Here is a 21,248-nt window from a genome sequence, read left to right on the forward strand (position 1 = left end):
TTTTTAAAAAAAAAAAAAAAAAAAAAAAAAAAAAAAAAAAAAACAGAAAAGCATAAAAACAGAGAAAAGGTTTTTTTCTTCCTATTTTATAACTTTTTTGTTAAAAGAACAAAGGCATACATAAAGTCCGGATTATCGATCTACAAAATTGGGAGGGAAAAAAAAAAAAAAAAAAAAAAAAAATGTGTATAATTTGTATAGGTGCAATAGTTCTTTACAAAATTGAGAGGGAAAATGAAAAAAAAAAAAAAGTCACTATCCTTTTAGCCGCTCAACCATGCTAACCAAGACAGAGATGAGTAATACTAGTACTTACTCCTAGATCCTTAAGGTAATCCTCTTTCATGGGGACTATAAATATTGTGAAATTTTTATCAATAATAACGGGAATATTTTTCTTCTTACTGAAATGTTCACATATATGCAGAAATTTCTTTTTCTGTGTAACAGCTGAGGACAGGGATTTGAGAAAAGAAAAAAAGGAAAAAAAAAAAAAAAAAAAAAAAAAGGGGATGATGTATGTTAGATATAATGGTGTACAGTATATATATATATATATATATATATATATCGCTTGACTCGTCATTAAAAAAGAAAGAAAAAAACAAAAAGTTTATTAGGATTGTTCATTGTTGGTCACAGTAAATCATAAGAAGTGTGGTAAACTTCTAGTTGTTGTAATTATTACTTGGTCCTAATTGCCATATGGAGTAATCAAGACAGGAATTGCGTACGTTCATTAAGTTGTGTACATCACTTTTGGTTTCTACGTTTAACTTTGGATAACTGCAGGAGTGTGTGTATGAATGAAGTGATATAAAAATGTGGGGGAGAAACACACGTGAAATGGCACAAATAAGATGTGATGTATGAATGAAGTGATATATACGTGGGGGAGAAACACATGTAAAGCATTATCATGCTTACATTTTAAGTTCAGGGTTTCCGTCATAGAAATTGGATATAAAGTCACACTTATATTTCTGATTAACATAAAAGGATACTGTTTTTTGAATTTCATTATAATCATTCAATTCGACATCGTCTAAGCTATTAAAATCGCTACTTGATTCTTCTTCCACATTATCATGATTAGCAATACCTTTGACAGTTTCATTTAATGTTCCATGTTGATGCCGAGATGAGTAACCCATGGGATGTGTAGTATCATCAATGGCACTTTCTTCACTATTTTCATTTCTCCTCTTTTTATAACTTCTATGATGAGAAGGATGCAGATGGGGGCGATGCTTTGTATGATCAGATGTGAGAAGAGTTCCCTTTCGTTTGGATGCTCGTCTTGAATCTTTCTTTTCATATTTATAATGGTTTTCTCCTCCTCCTGCACTAGTTTTATCATATCCAGAGTTGTTATTTCGATATGAATCAACGGCCTGTAATTTATTTTTCCTTCTATGAATGGAAACACTGGTAGAGTTGTTATCTCTGTTATGTTTTTTCTTCGAAGTGTATTCATCGTTTTTGTCAAGGTCGTGTCTCTTCAAGCGAACCTCGCTGTTGTGATTGACATAACTTGGGTTACCTCTACTAGGGTGACCTCGACTTGGGTGACCTCGATTTGGGTTACCTCGACTTGGGTGGCCTCGACTTGGGTTCCCTAGATTTAGATTACCTCGATTTGGATTGTTAATATAATAATAATTACTATTATCATTATTGTCATTAATATCATCAAGGTTGTTGCTATTCTTTAATATATGCATAACCTTGGAGTCCAAAAAACCAGAGCTTCTTCTCTTGAAGGTTGATTCTAATACATCGTTTAATTCTCCATTGTCCTGGGTAAGTGAATCCAATAATTTCTTTCGTGTATAACTTGCCTTCTGTTGTTTTCCCTCCCATTCTCCAAGAGTAGAAAAATCAATGTTCAAAAATGTATTATTGGATATTTGAATTCCATACATGTGATTCCTTGCTTTAACAGCGTCTTTCACATTTGCATATTGTAAGAAAAGACAATTTTTATCTGAAACATATTTTATATTCTGAACCTCACCAAATTCCATAAACATATTATTCAAAATATTTGCTGTGTTCAAAAAATAATTCTTCAAAATGTTTCCTACCCATAAACAAACGTTTGCTTTGCTAGGAGCTGAAAATGTCACTAAAAAATTTTCCTTTTCCAGAGCTTTCTTTGCTTCTACACAATTTTTTATAGTTCGAAAGGTTAGGTGAGCGTATCTCTTTCCGTTCATTTGTCTGGACACACTACCCACTTTCGCATGTTCATCGGTTTTACTTTCTCCCTCCGTCACAGCTCCTTTATTTTGATCACTCTTCACCACAGATTCTTCATTTGGATCACTCTTCACCACAGCTCCTTTATTTTGATCACTCTTCACCACAGTTTCTTCATTTGGATCACTCTTCATCACAGTTTCTTTATTTGGATCACTCTTCACCACAGTTTCTTCATTTGGATCACTCTTCACCACAGTTTCTTCATTTGGATCACTCTTCACAACAGTTTCTTCATTTTGATTGCCCTCTGCCACAACTTCTTCATTTTTAGCTTCTACATTTTGACCCCCTTTTCCTCTTCTTCCTGTCTTCTTTGATGTGACAGATTTCTTGGCACCTCTACGTTTGTTTTCCTTTGTTTGATTTTCACCTTCATTTTTTTCCATTTTTTCTACTTCTGCTCCTGCTTCTGCTCCTGCTTCTCCTTCTCCTCCTACTTCTCCACCTGCTTCTCCACCTGCTTCTCCACCTTCTTCTCCACCTACTTCTCCATCTGCTTCTCCTCCTTGCTCTTCCTTGGTTAATCCCTCCATGGGGTCGTCGTGCTGATCTCCAATTGGAAAATCTACATTTTGCACCTCTCCCTGCATCGCGGTTATTTCCTGATTAACTTCATCACCCATGGTAACTGCTGCATCTTGGTCAACGGGATCTTCTCGCTTTTTGGCATTTTTAAAGAACCTATGTTCATCTATTTCGTTCGCAATAAAAAGCGTCACTTCTACACAAATGGAATGCACCTTTTCTTTTGAAAACAACCCGTTGACGTACTCCTTTACTTTACTGTCTTGATCTAGATGCTCTGGTATGTTTGTAATGAGTAAATATCTATTATAAATTTTAGTATTTCCAAAAGTTTCTACAAAATCAAGGTGATTAGCTTCAACAGATGCATCTGGATCCCATTTCAGAACCGGTTTTGTCTTTCTATGATTCCACGTTGGATTTTCTGCCACTTGATTATCTTTATGAATTCCGAATGGGTTCTCTTCATTAAATTGGATGGAGTATTCAAAGCTTTCCTTGCTAAGACTTTCTACTCTTTCAGATGCATGAGGTGGTTTCATATGTCTAGAATTATGTTTATTACTAAGATCTGTGTACTTGGCATGCTTCGTGTGATTTACTGTGTATATTGCATGGGGATAGGATTCTTCATATTTTGGATGTATTGCCTGAGGCTCATACTCTTCATGAATTGTGTATTTTCCATGCAGAACAGTATTACTCTGATTCTCTGGATTCGGATGATTTCCATAGTATCTACTTCTAAAACCAGATCTTTTAGCAGATGCAGACATATCACTCTTTTCAGGGCTCGTCATGGGAATATATTTTCCTCCTGTTGAATGTGGCATATTCATTTCTGTGTGATTTGCACCATGAATATGTGGTGGAAGGGGTGCTGCTGCACTCCTCTTATGATGTACATTTTTATTAGATGTAGGAGGTTGGTTAGTGTAAGAAACATAAGGTGTATTACTATTAGATGGTACTTCGAACCCATTCTTATTATACGTGTTCTGAATAAAAGAAGATGAAATTTGTTCACTCATCATTTTTCTCCTTCCATGTGATAATAAGGGTTGGCCATTTGTAATTTTATTTCTATTATGCTCAGATGATACTGGGGTAACTGAATGTTGATGGTTGTTACTTTGATGATGATTATATTTGGGAAAGGATTCTACCAGATTGTTTCTATTTGCATCGTTGAATGGCTTGTTATATGGTTTTAGTGATCTTGGAGGGGGTGGTGGTGGAGGCTGCACATAATTAGATGCATTATTAAAATTGGATGTTTCTAAATGTGCGTTATTTTCCTGTTGATGCTGCTGTTGATGGAGATGGAGATTACTACTACTGTTATGCTGGATGTTATGATGCATTCCTCTGTTACTGCTTCTACTTCGATTATGGTCTTTATGACTCGTAGGAATTTTTTCCTGATGATTCAAAGATAGCTCAGAGGACGAAGTAATTTCATTCTGAGTATTTAAATTTGCAGATGGAGCTACAAATAAATTTTTATTCTTCATATGGGGAATAGGAATAATACCTTTGGTTTGATTTTTATAAGAGAAATTATTCGTCATATTGTTATGAGAAAATGTATGAACATTGTTCATGTAATATTTTTTGTTTTTAAATAATTTCACAGGAGTCTTTGCATTATTTATATTTCCTGAGTGATCAAAACCAGAATGTGAAAATGAATCATTTTTATTTTCTTTTCCATTGTCTAAATCATATTTGTCATAGGAATCATCCTTTATATTCTGTTTTGTCTCTGTCGATATGTTTGCATTAGATTTTACTCCCTCTTTATACGTACCATAAATAACTTGTATTCTTCTATTTTTAATTTTGAAATTGTCAAGATATTCTTTTGCCTTTTTTGCACTTTTAATTGAATAGAAAATAACATGAATTCCTTCATTGTCATCTGTAAACATATTTTTAACCTTTCCAAAAACATTAACAAGTAATTCTAACTTTTGATTTGATAGTTCATAATAAAAATTTAATAAAATAACTTCTTTGTTTACTTCATTATTTTCTTCTACTCTATCGTAAGGAATTTCATCTTCCACTACTTCTCCTTCTTCCTCCTCATCGGATGATAGGTTATTTATTATTTCATCTATTCGTTCATTAATTTGAGTCTCGTTCATTCTTGAGTCATGTACATCTGAATCTTGATCAGGTTCATTTGTAGATTCTCTATTCTCTATAATATTCTCTTCTCCCTCATTATGAAGTTTTTCATTCACATTACACTTTTCTTCCTCTTTCTTTTCATCAGCATTCAAATCTTTCTTTTGCTCTTCTTCATCATCATAATCTATTGCGGATTCTTCATTCTTTACATCTGGATCCCCGTCCTTCTTATCTTCTCCTGCTTCTGCTTTCGAACCCAAATTCTTAAACCACATCTTTTTCCTCTGCCACTTCCATTTACAGGGCCTCCAACAGAAGCCTCCTGTGATGTGCAATTCGTGATGGGAGATGCGTGCTAAACAACAAACTGGAAGAGCCCTCTTCGTCTGGTGCTGTATATTGTATCTTAGCTGTCTTCTTAGTTGATTTCTCAGTTATCACTTGATTGTTCCACTTGCCTTGCTCGTAAATATATTTCTGGGGAGAAGCTGTGCTGCAATCCTTTAGGTATATTCGATTTTTTTTTTTTTTTTTTTTTTTTTTTTTTTCTCTCAAAATTTAGATGTGTCGAAGAACCTATTAGGAAGAAATCATATAGTACTACATTGAGAAAAATGTACAGAAAAAAAAAAAAAAAATATATATATATATATATATATTCAGAAGAGACTTCCCAGTTTGTAAAACTTCAGTACATAGAATGTTCTGCAGATATGATGATTATTATTTCTTAATCTTCACATGACATGCGGGAAAATTTTTTCGTTTCATTTACTTCCCCCCTCTCATGTCTATGATTGTGGCTAATTCTAGGTTTTGGTATGCTGGGCAATTTTTATTTTGGTTTGCTTTATTTTGTTCTGCCTTATTTTGTTCTGCCTTATTTTGTTCTGCCTTATTTTGTTCTGCCTTATTTTGGTTTGCCTTATTTTGGTTTGCCTTATTTTTAAAAAAAAAGAAAAAGGTTCACAATGGTCATCGGTAATTATACAAACAAGTAAAAGTGGACTTTGTAGAATTTCACCTGCATATCAAATATGGCTAAATATGTTGTTATGGTATACACAAACAAACATGGGGGATGAAAAAGCACGGTATAAAAAGGTTGGGTGAAAAAGAGAAGAAAAAAAAAGAAGCTTGTGTTCATTCAATTTAGAGTATTTCTTCAACCCTTTCCATTAAGAATAAAATGATCGTGAAAACAGAGGAATGTCAAGTGGGGAATGAGCATCCGCATACATATGTGCATAGGTGCATATGTACGTATGTACATATATACACATATATAGAGGGGAAATATATGGGTGAGATAATACATGTATATATGTGAATACAAAAAGTTTGCATAAAAAAGGTACTTGCACTTTTCTATGAACAGTTCATGAGGGAAGATTAAAGTACGTTGATCATTGTTCGTTTTCTCACAATAAATAGGAAAAGTAATAGCACATCAAGCGAGATAATGTAGTGCCATATATATATATATATATATATATATATATATATATATATACAGTTGCACATATTTGTAACTGCAAATATTGATACTTCTTACATTTGTGGAAGCAGGAAATTACAAAAAATACTTATTTAATACATAATACTTTGTATAACACGTTATTATATATGCACGCATGGTTTCTATGTAAAACATACAAGATGGAGATATACATATATGTTGTATTACTTATTTTTTTCGGGATTCATTATTATATAATATAACTGCTAATATAACTTCAGCCACAATTAAAATTTCGTTATCCCTCAATCCTATATTGAAATTGACAGATAAACGTAGATGAAAAAAAAAAAAAAAAAAAAAAAAAGAACGTGAAATTTTTACAAAATTTTCTCCTAATTTAACAATGGGGAAAAAGAAAAAAAAAAAAATATAGCATAACGTAGCGGCGCGAAGAAATATTACAAAGTAAAAATAATGCAACATAAAGCAAAGTGAAGAAAAAAAACAAAGAAAAAATAAAATGAAATAAAAATTGCTAAAAAAAATGTATACATATACATATATATGTATGTATATATATATATATATATATATATATATATATATATACGTAGCAAATATGTATGTGCTACTGTAAATTTATAACATGTTATACACGCACAGAAAATATATATGCATATGTAAGTGTATATGTATATAATGTATGTTGATAGTGGATAATGCATAATGTCACCCTAATGTTAATTGCCATCCCTTTTAGAAATGTACAGTTGGGGGTGGGTGAAATTATTAAGTTGTTTTTTTTTTTTTTTTCGCCTTTTCTACATTTTTTTTTTTTTTTTTTTTTTTTTTAAATTTGAAAAAAATATCGCTCGAAGGGGAAAGCAATTTTTTTCCCATGGAATGGATGACAAATAAAAAAGAAAAAAAGGAAGAAAAAGGGAAAAGAGGAAGAAAAAGAAAAAAAAGGAAAAAAGAAAGAAAGAAAGAAAGCGTGAAAGGAGGAAAGCTTGTTGCCAAGCTGAAAATGAACTGCAAAAAAAAAAAAAAAAAAAAAAAAAAAAAATGAATCCCATTAAAATGGGGAAAACAAGTGCTTTCATATGAAATAGAACGGCACATAAATATAGATAATATGTTTTTTTTTTTTTTTTTTTTTTTTTTTTTTTTTCCCCTTTTATGTACATACGAAAGTAGCATATCAGTAGGTGCGTATAAAATAAGCATGTGTAAGAAAAATGGATATATATTTGTGTGGGGGTAGAGGGGGGGAAAGTTTATTTTAAAATTTATGCATACTATAAATACTGTTTATTAATGCAACGGCAAGGAAAAAGCAGAAAAGGCAGAAAAAGTAGAAAAAACATAGAAACAGTAGTACCATCTGCAAAATATACTCATCTTAAATGTTACACAAGTTATATAAGTATGCACTTAGAACACATTTGCAACAAACTTACTTAGCAACTTCATCTTCACTTTCATATTGTTCATACGTGAAATACATTGTGGGTACCATATTCTTACACCTTTTTATAACACAATATATAAATATACACCCTCTCTTGTATTAACAAAATATTTTTATAGTACTTCAGTTGAGAGAGAGTAAAATGGGGAGGACATATATATATATATAAAAAAAAAAAAAAAAAAAAAAGGCAGATGAGATTTTGCCAACTTTTATATGTTTTTCCACCCATGGTTCTAATAAAACAAAGCAATTTTATAGGATATAAAAATGTGCATGAAAAATTATGTTCAACTTCATCCCCTTTTTATTTTGAAAAAGAAAAAAAAAAAAAATATACGTAAAATTGTGCTACATAAAAAGGGGGACAGAGATGAAGAACAAATTTAAGGGAAAAGGATAGAAAAGTGTAAAATTTTAAAAAGAGGAACTCATATTTTTTTTTTTTTATAAAATAGCAAAATGTAAAATGAGGACCAGCAGAATAGTATCAAAAAAAAAAAAAAAAAAAAAAAAAAAAAAAAAAAAAAAGGGTGTGAACCTTTTTCCCCCCTTTTTTTTTTATTTATTTTTTTTATTTATTTTTTTTATTTCCTAAAAGGTGATAATACAACAGAGAATTCTCACATATTTCCATTAAACTATTCATGTGTTACATTACAAACTGAATAAATTGCTCACATGTTTGGAACATACATTCCACCCCCACTCCCCTTTTCCTTGGGCATACAATCCTCCAAAGTGGAGGTTTGACCATTCTGCATTCAGTTTTGCACATTCCTTGCTTTATCTCAGCAGGGTAGCCGTAGGAGTAGCAAACAAAAAAAAAAAAAAAAAAAAAAAAAAAAAAAGAAAATTGTTGTCCTCACTCATTTGATGTCTGACTTCCAACTTCTGGCAAGTAGCACCACGCGCGTGGAGAAAATGCCGAATCTTTTCTCGAACGCAACACCAAAGCATCAATATAGGTAATTGTGAATTTGTAAATGTACAGACGAAATAACCTTTTCATTGTGTGTATTATGAAAAATACATGTTTAACATAACACAGAGAGAACCGTCAAATAAAATGCTGCATATGCAGGCAATAATCATGAGTTCTTAACATATATGAATGTGTAAAAAGGGAAAAAAAAAAAAAAAAAAAAAAAAAAAAAAAAAAAAACTTTCGATAAATTCATAGAGTGTCTAATATATTGCACCTAAAAATGTAGTGACTTTGACACACTGTGAGAAGTTTTTCACACCCTAGGACTTCTTCTTTCTACTTTGATCCGTAGAAAATATGTTCTTTGAACGATGCCAATCGTCTGAATTCCTTCTTGGAATTCAAAGTTACTCACTAAGTGATAAGAGAAAGAAGAAAAAAAGAAAAAAAAAAAAAAATGAACAAGTCAGGTCAAATGGGAGAGAGGAAATAATGTCTAAACACAAGGAAGAAGAAAATTATGAAAATAAATACAGTTCTATAGCCAGTAAATTCGAAAATATAAAAAGACTTGAACATCCAAATATATGTAAGTATGTAAATATAAATCGAAGGAAAGATGAATATATATTATCATCTGAATATTATTCACTCTCCTTGTATGACATACTAAATGAAGAAGAAACAAATTATGTCAACTTAAAATGTTTCAAAGGGTTGTTAAATAAATGTCAGGGGAAAAAAGAATACAAAAAAGAATACAAAAAAGAATATAAAAAAGAATACAAAAAAGAATACAAAAAAGAATGCAAAAAAGAATGCAAAAAAGAATGCAAAAAAGAATACAAAAAAGAATGCAAAAAAGAATGCAAAAAAGAATGCAAAAAAGAATACAAAAAAGAATACAAAAAAAGTTGTCCCAAAGGTAGATGCACAAATCAGAGCAGGAAGTTTATCAATTCTGTTGTTATGAAAAAAATAATTTATGAAATTATATCCGCAGTTCATTATTTACACACGAAAGAAATAAAATTCTTAAATTTGACATTGAAAGATGTGTTGATTACATCTAGAGGGGAAGTTAAAATACACAACTACTGCATGGCGTATTTATTTAGTGATTATTTGCATAACCCTAACAGTACTCAAAATTTTTTTAAGAATAAATTTAGATATCGAATGATGTGCATGTATTTTCCAAACCGATATAAACACAAGGAAGAAGGGAGAGAATTTCAAAAAGAATCATATAAGACATTCTCATATTTGAAAAAAGATTCTCATTCGTTTAAGAATCTTCATACAGATGTAGTTAACCAGGAGAACAAAGTAACTTACATGCACCGAACTAAGAATAATAAAAAAGGAACAAAATCAAAGTTCTTAAGAATGAATCCTTTGAACACATATAATAGTTTTATAACTAATCCATTATATTATCCTCCATTTATATTGTTGCTGGACTTAATGAAGAATAAAAAGACATCCCCCATGCATGATCTGTACAAACACATAGATATCTTCAGTGTGGGCATAATAATACTACAAATGGTTAATGGTTTATTCGGTTTTACCTTTGCCGTGAAAAATTTTTTACATTTTAAGGAAGCCCACGTCACTGTGCAAGTGAAAAGAGAAAGGCGCAATCCTAATGTAGGAGAAAATTCCATGCACAATTCTATGCACGATTCTATGCACGATTCTATGCACAATTCCATGCACGATTCTATGCACAATTCCATGCACAATTCCATGCACGATTCTTCGTTTCCATCCTCTCCTTCGTGTACTTCTGTTTCGTGTACTCACGGGTTGGCAAGTGTTCCATGGAAGAGAGAAGAAATGTATTGCAAGAGAAACATCAGGAAGGACATGGAAAAGCACAGAGTTGTAATTCAAAAGAATAATACAATCACGTTGACAGATAATTTTGACAAGGTCTCCTCTGCAGTTATGTGTATTGACAAAGGGAGTAATTTCTCTAACCCTCTTTTAGTGGAAAAACTGGATGAAAAGGTTGGATATATTGAAGATGCTGCATGCACTATACATTCTCATTCGAAATACTTGATGGATGAAGTATACGAGAGCATTCTTGAATTTGAAGAGCTTCGAAAAGACAGACAAGGAAAGGAAGCCAGTATGTGTCACAGGAATAATGAAGAGGGCCAATTTTACGTTGAAAAATTAGCAGAAGGAGGAGAAGACATATTCCAGAAAATAGAAACTATTTTTGTATTTTTATTGTACATAAAAATATATCATATTTTTAGAAAAGAAAATGGAAAAAAACAAAAAAAAAAACAAAAAAAAAAATTTGATAACAATGGATGGAGTTTGTTGAATATAAATGCGTACACTATGTTTCGTGCCCATTGTAAATATCAGGACGATGTAGTAAAGAAGAAATATAAGCATATGAACATGATTACGTATCAAATTGTGAAAAATATCATTGAAGGCTTGTTTAATTTTAAAATAAGTATACGTTTCATTAAAAGAGTTGAAAATATGCTTTCAGAGTTTTTTACCATGCATGTAGTGAAACAAAATCTGAGAAATATAAAATTTGAAACAGAAAAATATAATGAAAAAATATTTTTTTTAAATTTTATGCAAAAATGTCTATCATTAGAGTATGATAACAAGTCAGATGGGTATTCTTCTCTTCTATCACACTATTACTTCTACAACCATGTGGACACAAATAACCGTACATTGGTTTATAGAAATACTATAATGAAAAATATTAAAATGCACAGGCATGATAAAATTGTCAGAAATGGAGAATATTATAACACTTGTTCGATTTTCCAGAAAAACGCTGAGGATAGGAAAAACAAGGTGATGATAACCTACAAGGAAGAAAGAAGCACAGAACATTCGTATAAGAAAAAATTATATTATCAAGTGAGTCATTTAGATAAGGAGGAGAACCCTCACATAGAGTGTTACTCAATAAGGGAAGATCCCTCCGCAGGTTGTTACTATTACAATGAGCATATGGTAGAATATGTTAAAAGTACATCCAAAGAAAAGGAATTAATGGAGAAATACTTTATCGAGAAGAGGGATGTATATTATTGGTTTGATGTACTTTACAAAATAAATTATTTTGATGAATTGGCTTATTTAAATATTGTTAATAAATCTAGTAACATTTTGAAAATTCCATACATAGTTTATAAAAGAAAAAATCGATATTTTGAATTTTTATTTTTTTATTTTTATAAATTACTTCTACTGAATAGATACCAAGGAGTGTTTAATGTGTATAAACATTTATTAAGGGGAAGAGGAAAATTAAGAAGTTTAAACGCAGGTACTTCTTACTTCAGATCTAAGCACAAAATGAATAAGTGTAAGTGTCATTCGTATGTATCTACAAGAGGCAGTTGCATAAATGGGTACATTTTCAGTGTGAAAATAAGACAATCTCTTCATCTATGTAAGAAAAATCATCACATTACAGTGACACGTAGTAGTCCTAATGATATAAAAGATAAAATTCGGATGGGTGGTGAGCCAATTCGGATGAATACATGCTTGAGTAGCAGAATGGAGGATACTAAAATGGGAGAGGGTTATGCAGATGGATCTTCTAATCAGTTGAATGAATTAGGAGGACGTGAAGGGTACATTGGAAATACGTGCTTTTTTAATATACCAATTGAAGAGGAATATTTTCCAACTGCATTCACAGATTATAGAGGAAAAAGGATATTGGGTATAAAGTTAGCTGAATTTTATGATGTTATAGAAGATGCTTATGAGTTCATTCAGTTAAAAAATCGGGGTCATATAACTGACAGAGAGGAGAAGAAAAAGAAGATAATAACGACACCAGTGATGATGACGAGGACGATGGCATGTGAATCGGAAAGGCAAGAAACGTCCGTTTATGAAAATGACTTTTCATTTATATATCAATACAGTCTTCATTTAAACTTGCAAAAATTGTTAAAAGCTGATCCTCTTAACACCTTTGAATTGTTGAAAGAGGTGAAATGTGGATTTCCTTATCATATGAGAACATTAGCATATCTCACACTTCTTGGTTATTCATATTACTTGTTGGTTAGGAAATCTGCAGAAAAGGAGGAAAAGATGAAGTACTTTATTCATGGAACTCATTTGAGAAAAATAATAGGACGAGAAGTTATGACATCTATAAGAGGGAGGAAGATATATCCATGTTGGAACATCCATGAGATAGATAGAAAGAAATCACGTAAGAACCTATCGAACAGATTGACAAAGGTGATACGAAATAGTAACACATCAGAAAATGATGAAGTGGATAGACAAAATATACGAACGTATGGAAAATTAAAAAGATGTGATGGAAATTTTAAAGATGATTTGCCTATGAAAGAAGAAGGAGAGAGTAGACGACACACAGACATAATACCACATGAATGGATTAACAAAAAGGGAGTGAAACGTTTTTTAAAGAAATATAGATTATACAGTGACTTGGTTGGAAGTACAGATTTTGCGGAGAGAATGTATTCACTTTTATTATTACTTAATATAAAGTTTGGTATAAAAAATAAGTACTTGAAGAATTTGCTACTACCATTAATTCTTCTGTATTATAATGACATATACTTATGTTACAAATGTAGCAAAAAATTGATACAAAATTATTTATTAGATATATACACAAATAAGCAGAATTTAGGGGAATTCTTATACACTTTTAATTGTCTCTTAAATCATTACATTCCTGAATTATCTTTATTTTTTTTTAAAAATTCCATTAACATTTCGAATATAATTTATAGCTGGGTTTGTTCATTATTTGCAAACTTTTTCGATTTGCAAAATATTTTTCTCTTACTCGATAAGATTCTTACACAACCAAGATCTTTCATTTTTTTCATATGTATTAGCATCTTAATATATCTGAAAAGGTATATTTTAATGATGAGCATGTGTAGATACAATCTGCATAAGCATCTATTTGCTTTAGCTACTTTAGTGAATTTAAATTTTGTGTTAAAAAATTCCATGCATATGTTTCATACATGTCCAATAATGCACACGCAATTTCCTAGAGTTATTACATCATTGGAAAAAGAAGGAAAAATCTCAGAGGAAAATTTTACCCAAATCGAAATTACACATGGTGATGAAAGGGATCATATGAATTACTTATCCTATCTAATTATGGATACACATTGGATGCAATATTATGTACACAAAAATACATTTCAGGTTTATAAAAAGGGGGGGGGGAGGGGAAGAAGTGTAATCAGAGAAATAATGCATGGAAAAACAAACTCGGGGAGTGGCAGGAGTATCGACTCAAGTCATATGAACTTAATTAAAGAAGGGCGTGTCAGTAGGGCAGCTCTCAATTTCTTAACAAGGAGACGAAGCAAAAGGGGGGGAGGTTTACATCGGGGCGAAGCAAATCGGGAAGAAATCAAACGTAATGTAGTAAAGCTTAAAATTCCAAAACGTGGCAAATTAAAATTTAGCAAAATAAAACTTAATAAATCAAAACTGAATAAATCAAAACTGAATAAATCAAAACTGAATAAATCAAAACTGAATACATTAAAGCATGACAAATTCGAAATAGACAAACTTAAACATAACAAATTAGAAATGAACAAATTAAAAGATGGCAAAAAACCGAAAGCAAATAGTGGTATCACGAATCTGTGTGCATTGCAAGTGGCAAACAAAGCACTTGAAACTGAAAAAAAAAAAAAAAAAATGACAAAAAGGAATACGCCAAATGTAACGCATTATTACGAATTATTTTTGAAGAATTACAATATAAACAAAAAAAAAAAAAATTTAAGTGAATTCTCTCATTATGAAAACAAAATAGTAACAAAATATAAACACAAAGTAAAAGAAACTAAACACAAGGAAAAAGAAAGTGTACAAAGAAGTAACGAAAACAATGATGCTACTAAAAAACGAGTATGTTACAAGTTAACAGATAAAAAAATTAAAAAGAGATTTAAAATTGAAGATCTTGTTCGACTGTATAACTTTCCTATGTTTCCATTTTTTTACGTAACAGATTTAGCAGATGAATTATCTCTTGAAAATTACATAATTGTGGATATGAGATCTCCAGAAGAATTTAAAAAAAAAAGACTAAAACATTCTGTACATGTTAATACATTTTTGACTAATTTCAAAAAGGGATTGTACAACAACTACTTGGATGATAGTTACGAAACGGACATTCATTTAAAGACAATCATCCTTGGGTTTAATGGACCCATTTTGGATTTTGATATCATTTACAATTTTCTAAATTTAAAAATTAAACGTATTACAATTCTCTGGGGTGGCTTACAATATGCTATGAGTAACATGCCTTCAAATTATTTCACGTGAATAAATAAAAGGATGAAATGAAGAAGTCCAGAGGGGCTGGAGGTGGTATATGGGAGGAAGAGATGGGGGGTAGAGTCGTGACTCTTAGTCTTGAATCGAAAAGAATCGAAAAAGAGAAATATTGTTAAGAACAATATGCTATATCTCATCATTCTTATTTTGGCATTACACACCATAATCCTGCTAATGTTTTTTCACTTCATTTGATGCATGTGTTATATCTTTTTTCGCCAGAATGATGTAAGCTCTTTTTTTTTTTTTTTTTTTTTTTCCAATGTGTTTACTTTGTTATATTACACTATTGTTATATTACACACTCTTGCTATATAATATTATGTTACATTATTTTATTTGTTTTTTTATCTGTTGTTTTATTTTTGGTTTTTTTTTGGTTTTTTTTTCGGTTTTTTTTTTTTCTTGCTTTTGTTAGCATTTCTCCTGTGCCTAAAATTTTGCCTGCTCTATATAGCTTTTTTTGCCAAACTTCGTTATTTTATTTTATTTATTTATTTTTTTTTTTTTGTTCATATTTTTCCTGTTTGGAAAATTTTACCTGACTCTATTTTTTTTTTTTCTTTTTTTTTTTTTTTTTTTTTTTTTTTTTTTTCATTTTTTTTTTTTTTTTTTATTTTTTTTTTTTTTTTCTTTTAATTTGTTTTTTTTTTTTTTTTTTTTTTTTTTTTTTTTTTTTTTTTTTCATTTACGAAACAAAAAAAAAAAAAAAAAAAAACTGCGAACGCTTTTCCTTGTCAAGCAAAAACTAACGTAAGGTAAAAAGTAGGTGTTCCGAAGACATTTAAAATATTTTCAGGTATAAATATAGAAGAAATGGGACAGCATACAAAATAGTTCTTAGATGAATATATAATACCAGCTTGTGAAACTTCTAAAGTTCTACTTCCTAAAAATTCGCCCAATTCATATATACATATATATCATAACACTTTCCAAGTTTAGAATTTTTCTTTCACAAGTATCTGTTTGTGCAGGCTTAAGCAAAAATGCTTGTTTAGTGTCATTTTTTGTGCGTATTTTCACGTATAAACACAAAGAGCGGCAATTTTTTTTTTTTTTTCCCCTAAAAATGTTCACTTCATACAGTGCTTCGCTAACGAGATGTGAAAAGCATACAAATATATATATATATATATATATCCATTGTCTCTCTGAATTATATACTTTTCTTCGTCTTGACCAATACAACAAAAATACACACACGCAGTGTGCATGTAGAAGGTGTAATGCCATAAAGTTCGGGCTTCGTACGCTGATTGCTTGTGTCGTCCATATGTGAGAGCTTTGTGTACATACAGGCGAAGATATATTACTTAATTTTATTAAATATCATTACACATTAGTACGCAGCTTTAGGGAGTTTTTATATACTGTTACACATTGTTATACAAAAGATTAAATATTTTTATGGATTATTCGTTCTAGATCATTCATTTTCACGTATTCTATTTGCTGCAAATCGCTTATTTTTTTCTCCTTTTCGTTTAAAAATAAATAATCATCCGTTATGGTAAAGGCCAATGCAGGAAGAGATACAAATCCACAAAAAAGTATATAAAAAAAAAAAAAAAAAGAAAAAAATTGATTCATTCTCTAACAAAAGAAAAAATGAATGCGTCCAAATTACAATGTTAAAACAGAATAGTTGTTCAATCCATAAATTTTCTTGTAAGATATATATAGGGGTGGTACATAATTTGTTTTATTCTGTTTTATTCTGTTCTGTTCTGTTTTGCTTCTTTTTTTTTCTTTTTTACTTTTTTGGCTTGATATACTTTGTGTAATTTGAAAAAGTATTTAATTAAAAATTAAAGAAAAAAGGGGGAAAAAAAAAAAAAAAAAAAAAGAAAAGGAAATTTTGATTTCTTTAATCTAAAATAATAAATTGGGTTAGGAACCAATATAAGAATTCAATCTTCCATTATGGCCTTTAAAATGATATATGAATATCTACGGGGCAGGGATATAAAAATTCAAAACGTACATAGCACAGGAGATTGCAGTGTAGGGGAAAAAAAAAAAAAAAAAATTAAAATAAATAACAATTAATTATACAAAATTAAAAAATTCCTTTAATAATAAATTCTTATTCATCTATGTCATCTGTCACATTTCCCATACAGTATGATTACATCTTTTTTTTCTTATTTTCTCCACAAAAAGATAAAGTGATAATAGCTTGATTAGTTTAGCATATAAAACTGTGAATATTTAACTGGGAGCATAGATCGATCCATGGATTCACCCCTTCTACCCCTTTTTTTTTCTTTTTTTTTTCTGTGCTTCAGATTTTTGAGTTTTATCCAAAAATATTTTTCATAAGCGCCTCGTAAAAATTAATCACCTGTTTATATTTTTCTTTATTAACTTTTCTTTAAGCTTTGACATTTTCTTCTCCCAATTATCATTATCATTAGTTTTATTCGTTTGTATATAATATTTTCTTGAATGCGTATCAACCGAATTGTAAACATAGCGTTCTCTCTCCATGTTCTCCTGATGGTAATGGTGACTATTTTCTTCATGAATTTTTTTAGAGGCACGATTACTATTGTTTTCGTTATCGTTTGTATGTGGTCTTTTTCTACTGGTGTTTGATTCAATTCCATTATATTTCTTTTTCAAAATATCCTGTGATGAATAATTTCCCTTCAGATTTTTAGGAGTGCTTTTGTCATTTTCAGTTAGCTTTTCCTTCTCTCTTTCTTTGTTTCGATATCGTTCAAGATCCCTATTTCGATCTCTATCAGGATCCCTATTTCGATATCGTTCAGGATCCCTGTTTCGATCTCGTTCAGGATCCCTGTTTCGATCTCGTTCTGGATCCCTGTTTCGATCTCGTTCTGGATCCCTGTTTCGATCTCGTTCTGGATCCCTGTTTCGATCTCGTTCTGGATCCCTGTTTCGATCTCGTTCTGGATCCCTGTTTCGATCTCGTTCTGGATCCCTGTTTCGATCTCGTTCAGGATCCCTGTTTCGATCTCGTTCAGTTTCTCTGTTTCTTCCTCGCTCAGGTTCTCTATTTCGATCTTTCTCTCGCTCCTTTTCTCGTTCCCTTTCCTTATCTCTCTCTCGCTCCTTTTCTCGTTCCTTTTCCCTATCTTTTTCTCGTTCCTTTTCTCGTTCCTTTTCTCGCTCTTTTTCTCGCTCTTTTTCTCGTTCCTTTTCTCTTTCTTTTTCTCTCTCCTTTTCCCTATCCTTTTCTCGCTCTTTTTCTCGCTCTTTTTCTCGTTCCTTTTCCCTCTCCTTTTCTCGTTCCTTTTCTCGTTCCTTTTCCCTCTCCTTTTCTCGTTCCTTTTCTCGTTCCCTTTCCCGTTCCTTTTCTCGTTCCCTTTCACGTTCCTTTTCTTTCTCCTTTTCTCGTTCCCTTTCTCGCTCTTTTTCTCTATCTCTTAAAACCTTTCGATCTCTATCAAGTTCTCCTTGTTTATCCTTTTCCTTGCCTCTCTCTCTAAGTTTCTCTGATTTTCTCTGCCTTTCTCTGCTTTTCTCTCGTTCCTTGTTTCTCCTTCTGTTTCTTTCATTTTCGCTTTCTCTTTCCATTTCCGTCGATTTGTTTCCTTTCTCCTTCCTTTCGATATCATCCTTATTCCTATTATCACTTTCTCCATCGTGGTTTGGTGCTCCATTATGTGGAGTATTGTTTCTTGCAGTATCGTGCAAATTATATTTTTTTCTATTTTCCCCTGGAACTTTTTCTGATCGATGTTTGTTCTTATTGTATGAATCATTTTCTACAAGAGAAGATGATTGCTCCTTTTTGTCATGAGTGTTTTGTTTATCTCTTTCCTTTATGGATTCTTCCTTTCCGTTATAACTATTCGATTTTTTTGACCCCTTTGATTCTTTATCCTTTACATTATTTTTATCATAATTTCCTGAATTATTTTTGCTATGTTTCCTTTTTCCCAAATTATCATCCATTTCATTTGAGTCATTTTTTATATCCCTATCATTTTGTGATTTCGATAAATTTTCTTTTTTTTTTTTGTTATTCTTTTGCTTTTCATCTAATTTATTTATCGATTGTTCTTCCTTCTTGATTCCATCTTTAGGAAAAATTCACGTAACAGAGAGAGTGAGGAAAAAAAAAAAAAAAAAAAAAAAAAAAAATGAAATAAAGGAATATTGATATATTGAAAGAATGATACATTCGATTCTGAAAATAAATTCTGACGCACATTTTTTTTTTTGAAATATTTGGAACACAACTTGAAATAGATTATACGTTATTTTAAGACATGCAAAGACTTTTTTGTGGAAATGTTATATCATAAGCTATATAAGCATTTATACTCGTAAACACAAAATAAAAACGTAAAAACTAAAAATTCAATTGCACGTAATTTTATCGTATGATTTTCTTTTTCTCCTGTCAGTTTTTGTGCTTTATTACCTTTTTTGTTATTTTTATTTGTTTCTTCCTTCGGCCGTTTTTCATTTTTTGAATCGGGTACACGTGTGGGAAGTGTTTTACTATCCCCGTCCTCCTGCACATTATTTTTTCCTTCTTTTTCTTCCACATTATCCTCCTTCACATTATTATCTGTTTCGTTTTCTTCCGATTGATCTCCCTCTTCTTCTCCTTCTTCCTCCTCGTCCTCTCCCTCTTCCTCTTCTTCCTCATCCTCATCCTCTTTCTCTCCTTCCTCTTCTTCATCATATTCATCTTCTTCTTCCCGGTCCTCATTTGGCATATTGCTTACAAGAACAGATGCACCATTCTCTTTCTCACTTGGGTAATTTTCTACCACATTTGACTCCTCATGATCATCATCATTAGTACCTTTATTATTAACATCTTTCAATAGGTCATTGTTACTAATATTTTCTGAGTTACTTTGATTTCTATCAGTTCGATTTCTATTCTTACGTTCGCGTGATTGATTATTGTTACAATGTCGCCCCTGATCATCGTTAATCGTGACTTGATTTTTGTCTGTCCGTTTATTTTCCAGCTTGACATTCCCATTTATTACAGCATCTTCCTTGGTTGATTTACATGAGTTATCTTCGTTTAATAATTTGATGCTACTGTTGTTTCGGTTTTTTCTAGAATCCTTCGAATTTTTCACATGCTTAGAATTTTTATCGTCCTTGGAATTTTTGTCATCCTTTGGATTTTTATCGTCCTTTGAATTTTGATCGTCCTTAGAATTTTGATCGTCCTTTGAATTTTGATCGTCCTTTGAATTTTGATCGTCCTTTGAATTTTGATCGTCCTTTGAATTTTGATCGTCCTTTGAATTTTTTCCATCTTTTGAATTTTTAAAATTTTTAAAATCCCTGTTTTTATTTTTTTCCTTGTTATTGTTAACCATTTCATTATCATTACGCATATCTTCGTTAATCATCTGTGCGTGGTCGTCTTGCATTTCGTTTGTTTCTCGTTTTTCCCTACCAGAGTCTTTAATGCAGTGGGGATTATTATTATTATCATCATCATCTAACATATGATCAGCTTCAATGGAAATTCCTTCCATTTTATTTATAGAATTGTTTACAACATCATATTGACTTTCTACATCCGGGTTATCTTTTTTTTTTTTTTTTTTTTTTTTCTTTTTAGAATTACTATTATGTTCTAATTTTAAAAATTTTCTTATTCTTTGTTCAATGTCAGAATCGTAATTAGATTCATCTGAGGAGAAGTTAATTTTTCTACCTAGACTTTCTCTAGATTTAAAAGACGATGAGCAAGACGAAAGATAATTATTGTCTGCTCCATTTAATAAATTAAAATTTGTTTCTGATTTCTTTTCTTGTTCTGTTTTTCTCAATTTATTTGCATATCTCTTTTGAACTTTATTTGTCCAATCTCGTAGATTTACAAAATTATTATTGTTTTTTTTATTTCTCTTTCTCTTATTCTTGTTTGTATTATTATCATAACTCGGATTATTTTCATTATTTAAAAAACCATTTTTCAATACTTCATTTTTCATTTTTTCCATATCCAAGATTCCGTTGCAAGAGTTCATCATTTAATTTAACTATTTCTAAATATGTACAGTTATTATGTGGGATATGTAATGAAACACATACGAAGAAAATTAGAAACAGCACTGTGTATATACATC

The 21,248-nt window shown here is 30.9% G+C and overlaps 3 protein-coding genes across 3 annotated transcripts; 1 reads left to right on the top strand and 2 right to left on the bottom strand.

Annotated features, from left to right (window-relative positions):
• Positions 1–86: 86 nt before the first annotated feature.
• On the bottom strand, positions 87–5,201 carry PGO_031820 (hypothetical protein, conserved; the record flags this gene model as incomplete). Its single annotated transcript, XM_028686166.1, has 4 exons — positions 87–140; positions 317–450; positions 689–786; positions 928–5,201. The coding sequence occupies 4 exons, from the start codon at positions 5,199–5,201 to the stop codon at positions 87–89; spliced, it is 4,560 nt and encodes a 1,519-aa protein (XP_028541967.1).
• Positions 5,202–9,756: 4,555 nt separating this feature from the next.
• PGO_031830 (Rab GTPase activator and protein kinase) lies at positions 9,757–15,153 on the top strand (the record flags this gene model as incomplete). Its single annotated transcript, XM_028686167.1, has 1 exon — positions 9,757–15,153. The coding sequence occupies one exon, from the start codon at positions 9,757–9,759 to the stop codon at positions 15,151–15,153; it is 5,397 nt and encodes a 1,798-aa protein (XP_028541968.1).
• Positions 15,154–17,508: 2,355 nt separating this feature from the next.
• On the bottom strand, positions 17,509–21,152 carry PGO_031840 (hypothetical protein, conserved; the record flags this gene model as incomplete). The annotated part of the gene is made up of 2 exons (XM_028686168.1): positions 17,509–19,217; positions 19,565–21,152. The coding sequence occupies 2 exons, from the start codon at positions 21,150–21,152 to the stop codon at positions 17,509–17,511; spliced, it is 3,297 nt and encodes a 1,098-aa protein (XP_028541969.1).
• Positions 21,153–21,248: the final 96 nt, after the last annotated feature.

This window comes from Plasmodium gonderi, assembly GCF_002157705.1.
Source record: "Plasmodium gonderi DNA, contig: Chr03, whole genome shotgun sequence".
Taxonomy (NCBI): Eukaryota; Apicomplexa; class Aconoidasida; order Haemosporida; family Plasmodiidae; genus Plasmodium; species Plasmodium gonderi.